At 50.9% G+C, this 7,500-nt stretch overlaps 1 protein-coding gene across 1 annotated transcript in view; it reads right to left on the bottom strand.

Moving 5' to 3' along the window:
* Window positions 1–6,860, bottom strand: part of LOC116678092 (multidrug resistance-associated protein 9) — a gene marked incomplete at its 5' end in the record, with an annotated part of 19,444 nt that extends 12,584 nt beyond the window's left edge. The window contains 3 exon segments of the mRNA XM_032508169.1: window positions 394–445; window positions 1,571–1,774; window positions 6,657–6,860. Of these exon segments, the coding sequence (XP_032364060.1) occupies window positions 394–445; window positions 1,571–1,774; window positions 6,657–6,860 (460 nt within the window).
* Window positions 6,861–7,500: the final 640 nt, after the last annotated feature.

The raw sequence follows: 7,500 nt of genomic DNA, 5'->3' as shown, positions 1-7,500 counted from the left end.
TGGTGTTTTCTCCTTAACTTCTCCAGGACATGAACACCTGTTTCCTGGTGAAGGTCTTGTGTTTTCTCCTTAACTACTCCAGGACATGAGCACCTGTTTCCTGGAGAAAGTCTTGTGTTTTCTCCTTAACTTCTCCAGGACATGAACACCTGTTTCCTGGTGAAAGTCTGGTGTTTTCTCCTTAACTTCTCCAGGACATGAGCACCTGTTTCCTGGTGAAAGTCTGGTGTTTTCTCCTTAACTTCTCCAGGACATGAGCACCTGTTTCCTGGTGAAAGTCTGGTGTTTTCTCCTTAACTTCTCCAGGACATGAGCACCTGTTTCCTGGTGAAAGTCTTGTGTTTTTTTCCTTGTAAAATGTGTGTAAAGGGTAAAATATTCTGGTGACTGTACCTGGATTGATGATTCCTCCATTTAAATGACCATTGACTTCTTCTTTCAGCGGCTGGAACACAGAAGAGATTCGGATTCAGACGGAGAAAACACTCTTTGTTTTAGTGGGATTTGGGTTAGCAATAGGGTAAGGGTTAGCATTAGCGTTAGCGTTGGGGTTATGGTTAGCATTAATCCTAACGCTAACCCTTACTTCACAGCGTTTAACTCTCTGGGGTCAACACACTGTTTTCAGGTCCCTGTTCCATAAGGTACAAACTTAACAAATCATCCCATAAAAATACAAAAATGTGTCTTTAAGGTACAATTATGCACCTATAAGGTACAAATATGCACATTAAAGATGCAATTATGCTCCTTTAACGTACAATTATGCACCTTTGAGGTACCATTATGCCCCTTCCATTGTACATTGTGGACTTTCTGAGGTGTAAGTTTCATATTTGTACCTTACTGGTAATTAGGGAATTAATCATAATAATGCTCACATCAGAAAATGTCATCTCTCAATATAGAAACACAACTTACTATATTCTACATGTATATGTTTATATATATATATATATATATATATATACAGTATATATATAAATATATATATATATATATATTTATATATATATATATATATATATACAGTATATATATAAATATATATATATATATATTTATATATATATATATATATATTATAACATATATATATACACTACCGGTCCAAAGTTTGGGGTCACTTAGAGATTCCCATTGCACTCCATTCTAGACAGAATCCCAGCTGAGATCAGTTGCCTTGTTTCTTTAACCAGGGCAGTAATCAGATTACATTATGTGCTGACAGGGTTCTCCAATGTTTCCTCATTAGTTTTTAAATGATATCAGATTAGTGAATATAATGATCCTTTGGCTGATTGGATGAATGGTTGGTGATGATGGGTAATGTAGATATTATATTAAAGATCAGCCCCCCACTCAGATCAGCCCCCCCCACTCAGATCAGCCCCCCCCACTCAGATCAGCCCCCCCACTCAGATCAGCCCCCCCACTCAGATCAGCCCCCCACTCAGATCAGCTGCTATTATGTCTATAATGGAGTGGTATGGACATTTGTAAGTGGCCCCAAACTTTGGACCGGTAGTGTACATACATACTGTACGTGTATATAGAATTGAATCCTCACTGCTTCCAGACTCTGTCTGAGTGGTTTAGGAGCCCCGCTGTTAAGCTCCATGGCGACCCGCTCTATGACGTCCGGCTCCATAGCAACATGGTTGGTGATGATGTCAGCGTAGTGCCTCCCCGCCTTCATCAGCTCCACATGACTTCCTGTTTCCTGGACTGCCCCGTCCTTCAGAACCAGAACCTCATCACAGAACTCCAGGTACTGAGACACACACACACACACACACACACACACACACACACACACACACACACACACTGGTGACTAACCAGTATACCTAACCTGTACCTGGTGGGTAACCAGTATAACTAACGTCTCGGGTTAAGTATGTAACCCTTGAGACTCTGCGTTGGTGACGACACTATGGGAACGCCTCTAAGCGTGACAGGGCTGAATGCGAATGAAAACTATTCCAATCCTATTGGTCTTGGTGAGAATGGTAGCATGTGACGGGGTAACCGTAGGGGTATGTAAGCACGCCGGCACATAGCTCATTAACTCCTTCTATGAAGCAAGGCACTCCAGGCGGGGCGAGGTGTGGCTGTGTCCTGCTACGTCCTGCTGTGTCCTGCTACGTCCTGCTACGTCCTGCTACGTCCTGCTACGTCCTGCTGCGTCCTGCTACGTCCTGCTACGTCCTGCTACGTCCTGTTGTGCCTTGTAATGCCCACAGCGTCCTGCTATGCCATGAACTACTACAAAGAACTGCTACAAACTACTAATTTTTTCTATTTTTGTTATTTCCACTCTTCATTCTAACCTAAGGTCTGAGTCTGGGTCTGGGTCTGGGTCTGTCCGAGGTTTCTGCCCAAAAGGAAGTTTTTCCTCTCCACTGTCGCACTGTTGCTGCTCTGGAGGAAACTACTAGAACTGTTGGGTCCTTGTAAATTCTGGAGTGTGGTCTAGACCTGCTCTATCTGTAAAGGGTCTCCAGATAACTCTTGTTATGAATTGATACTATAAATAAAATTTAATAGAAAAATTGAATTGAATTGAACCAATGCAGTGTCTTGTTCCCCTATCTCGGGGAACAAGGGTTACATACGTAACCCGAGACGTTCCCCTTCGAGGGGAACTCAAACTACAGCTGTGACGACACTATGGGAACGAGATACCCACTAACCCGCGCCGAAACCCCGCCTGCCCTAGCGTGCAAGCAACCTGTGGGCACGACTAGGAGGAAAGCACCCTGGTGCCGGGTGCGGAGGGAAGGTCCAGTCTATAGTACCTGAAGAACGTGTGAGGAGTGGCCCAGCCAGCCGCATCACAAACCCCCTGGAGAGACGTTCCAGAGAGGAGAGCCGTGGAGACTGCCACGCCTCTCACGGAGTGAGCCCTCACAGCCATAGGTGAAGGCAAATCGTGCACCTGATAGGCTAGGGAGATAGTCTGAAGAATCCAGTTGCTGATGGTATGTTTGGAAGCGGGGAGCCCAGCCTTGGGGGACCCAAAACACACCAGCAACTGGTCCGCCTTCCTCCACCGATCTGCCTTCCTCCACTGGGAGGACCTCAGAGAGAAGATACTCAGCGCTCGGACAGGGCAGAGCAAATGGAGCCTCCCGTTTTCCGCCGTCACATGAGGAGGAGGATGAAACACCTGCAATACCACGGGCCCCATCACGGTGGACTGCACCTTGGGAATGTAGCCCGGAATGTGGTGCAGGATGGCCCTCATGTTACGTGGGGCAAACTCCAGGCATTGGGGAGTAACCGAAAGGTCCCCCACCCTCCTCAGGGAGGTGATAGCAAGGAGGAAGGCCATCTTAAGGGTCAGGTACTTGGCCTCATCCAACTCTACGGGTTCGAAGGGGGCCTCAGCCAAAGCATCGAGAACCACTGCCAGATCCCAGGTGGGAATCCTTGGGCGAGTCGCAGGCCTCATCCTCCGGGTCCCACGGAGGAACCGTATGACCAGGGGAAGCCTCCCCAGAGACCCATCCCTCGAAGAGGCGTGGAAAGCTGAGATGGCTGCCACGTAAACCTTGAGGGTGGATGGGGAAAGGCCCGCAGAGAAGCGGTCCTGCAGAAACTTCAGCACCTGAACCACCAGTCAGCCAACTGGGTCCAACACGCGTCCTCTGCACCAAGCAGAGAAGACGTTCCACCACAGGCCAGACATCCTCCATCCGCACCCTGATTCCGAATCCCAGGGATAAACATATTTCGGAAAGACAGCAGTCTCTGCTGGGACCACAGGAGGATCTGATGCGCCAGTCTGCAAAGAGGGCGAGAGCGCAGACCCCCCTGGTGATTCAGATAGGCCACCACTGCCGCATTGTCGGACCTGACAAGAACGTGGTGACCCCGGAGTGCAGGCAGGAAGCTCCTCAGAGCCCGGAACACGGCCAGCATGTTGAGGCAATTGATGTGTCAAGACGAGTGATGTTCCTGCCAAACATGACCGCGCCTCACCCGGTGAGGGGAGCGTCTGTCAAAACGATCACACGGCGACAGGGCGCCCCCAGCGTGGGTCCTTGGGACAGGAACCAAGGCTTCTTGCACGCCGATAGGGCAAAAAGGTATTACGCTGGAAGCAGCTGCCATGAGGCCCAACATCCTCTGGAAGCTTTTCACTGTGATGGCGCGGCCCAGCCTCACACTCTTCACCGTGGCCAAAATGGACTCGACACGTGCCGGAGACAGATGCGCCCGCATCGTCAATGAGTCCCACAACACCCCTAGGAACACAGACCGTTGGGGGGGCGTCAGCACACTTTTCTCCTCGTTGAGCATCAGCCCAAGACGATGAAGATGTACGAGGACGACATCCCGATGCCGAACCGCCAACTCTCGAGAAAGAGCCAGGATTAGCCAGTCGTTGATGTAATTCAGGACCCGGATACCCTGGAGCCTCAAAGGGGCCAGTGCCGCATCCATACACTTGGTGAAAGTGCGAGGGGAGAGTGCTAGGCCCAAGAGAAGAACCCGATATTGGTACGCCACGCCCCCAAAGGCGAACCTCAGGAACTTCCTGTGGGAAGGACGAAAGGAGATGTGGAAGCACCCATCCCTCAGATCCACGGTGACAAACCAGTCCTCGGACCGGATGTGACACACAATGGCGGGGATGGTGAGCATCCTGAACCTGTATCTCCTCAGAGACCGGTTCAGAACCCTCAGATCCAGAATAGGGCACAGGCCTCCCTCCTTCTTGGGAACGATGAAGTACCGGCTGTAGAAACCGGACCCACTGGCCAGCGGGGGAACGAGCCCCACGGCCCCCTTCTCCAGCAGTGGGCGCATTTCTTGTCCCAGCACCAGGCCCTGGTCTGGGCGCACCACAGTCTGAACCACCCCATTGACGCCGGGGGGGCGGGCCCGGAACTGCAGCCTGTACCCTTCAATGACGGTGCGCAGAACCCACGGGGAAATGTTCACCAAGCGCCGCCAAGCCTCTGCAAAATTTGCCAGTGGAACCAACCCCTTGGGGCTGGAGGCCGGTGCGTCGTGTCGATCTCGGATGATACCCTGAAGCGGGCCGCCAGGAAGAACCCGCCGATGATCCGCAGTCCGGGAGCCGAACCTCCGGCCCACTGCCAACCCTCGGGCCAGGCAGAGCGGAGAAGGCTCGGGACAACAACGCTAGCGGCCGCCCTGGAGGGGACCTCAGTCGGCCTCCGGGGGCTAAACACGCAGTCAGGATCTCTTTGCCTTGCTCCGCCATGACTGGATGATGGCTCTCAAGTCCGACCTGGCGAGGAGGGGAGCGCGGGAGCGTTGCCCTGCATCCCAAGCCGCTCGAGAGGGACCACTAGAAGCCACACTCCGCCTCTGGCTCTGGGAGCCGGTAGAGGGCTGAGATGTCCTACCTGCCACAGTTGAGCGGGACCCAGTCCGGTGAGGGAGGAACTGATGGAATGCCTCACCCTGGGATTGCACACGGCGAAACTTGTCGACGACAGAGTTAACAGCATGCCCGAACAGGCCAGTAGTGGAGATCGGCGCATCCAGGAGGAACTCCCGGTCCTTCTGCCAGATGTCCGACAGGTTCAGCCACAGGTGCCTCTCCATGGCCACCAAGGCAGACATGGAACGACCCACAGCGCCGCGGGAAGCGATTATCCAGTCTGCCACTGGGATTAAGCTCCCTGACATCCTGTGGCCATCCAGACCGAGCTTACCCCCGGTTCGCGTCACCACGTCCAGCATAATTATAATCCGGCGCAGCGCTCTTCAGATGATGCTGGCCCGAAACCCGGAAGTCCAGAACAGAAGAAGCCGAGAAGACGGCCCATGAACGGGGACTAGGGGAGTCGGAATCGGCAGACAAAGGATGAGATGGGGCATCAGCTGTCTCGGCATCCTTCAGCAGATGCTGCGATGCCCATGACCGGAACCGCCGTGCCACCTAAGCGACCGCGGGGCCTGAGCAACGGGGAGAGCGTATCTGGCCGTCCGCGGAAATGAGGGCCATGTGGGACATCAGTACCTGCACGGCCAGGGTCTCACAATGGTCACAAACAGCCCTCTCAAGAGCTGCAGTGGCGTGCGACAGGCCCAGACAAGCAACACACAGCTCATGAGAGTCTCCTACCGTGATGAAACGTGGGCAGGGAACACACAGCTCCAGAACTGGTTCAACCGCTCGGACATACTGCAACTTCCAAGTGAGTAGGACACGTGGAATCTTTCAAACACAACATACACCAACATGCCTGCTGAATAGAAAAAAGCTAATGAGCTATGTGCCGGCGTGCTTACATACCCCTACGGTTACCCCGTCACATGCTACCATTCTCACCAAGACCAAAAGGATTGGAATAGTTTTCATTCACATTCAGCCCTGTCACGCTTAGAGGCGTTCCCATAGTGTCGTCACAAACGCAGTTCGAATTCCCCTCGAAGGGGAACCAGTGTAACTAACCTATAACTGGTGGGTAACCAGTATAACTAACCTGTAACTGGTGGGTAACCAGTATAACTAACCTGTAACTGGTAGGTAACCAGTGTAACTAACCTATAACTGGTGGGTAACCAGTATAACTAACCTGTAACTGGTGGGTAACCAGTATAGCTAACCTGTAACTGGTGGTTAACCAGTGTAACTAACCTATAACTGGTGGGTAACCAGTATAACTTACCTGTAACTGGTGGGTAACCAGTATGATGGACTTGCCCTGCAGCTCTCCCTTGATGCATTGTTCGAAGATGTGTTTTCCAACGTGCGCGTCGACGGCCGACAGCGGGTCGTCCAGCAGGAAGATGTCCCGGTCAGAGTAGACGGCTCGGGCCAGACTTACTCTCTGTTTCTGCCCCCCCGACAGGTTCACCCCTTCTTCTCCTAACTGACAACACACACACACACACACACACACACACACACACACACACACACACACACACACACACACACACACACACACACGAATGCTGGCTTTATACATGCTAATAGTAGTGATTATTTACATGGAGTCTGGTGGAGATATGCTGCTCTACACACGCTAAAAGTAGTGATTATTTACATGGAGTCTGGTGGAGATATGCTGCTCTATACACACTAAAAGTAGTGATTATTTACATGGATTCTGGTGGAGATATGCTGCTCTTTACACACTAAAAGTAGTGATTATTTACATGGAGTCTGGGAGATATGCTGCTCTATACACGCTAAGTAGGATTATTAACATGGAGTCTGGTGGAGATATGCTGCTCTTTACACACTAAAAGTAGTGATTATTTACATGGAGTCTGTGGAGATATGCTGCTCTATACATGCTAAAAGTAGTGATTATTTACATGGAGTTGGTGGAGATATGCTGCTCTATACACACTAAAAGTAGTGATTATTACATGGATTCTGGTGGAGATATGCTGCTATACACGCTAAGTAGTGATTATTAAAATGGAGTCTGGTGGAGCTATGCTGCTCTATACACGCTAAAAGTAGTGATTATTTACATGAGTCTGGTGGAGATATGCTGCTCT

Source organism: Etheostoma spectabile, unplaced genomic scaffold (assembly GCF_008692095.1).
Source record: "Etheostoma spectabile isolate EspeVRDwgs_2016 unplaced genomic scaffold, UIUC_Espe_1.0 scaffold00006423, whole genome shotgun sequence".
NCBI lineage: Eukaryota > Metazoa > Chordata > Actinopteri > Perciformes > Percidae > Etheostoma > Etheostoma spectabile.
This window is presented reverse-complemented; position numbering and strand designations above follow the sequence as displayed.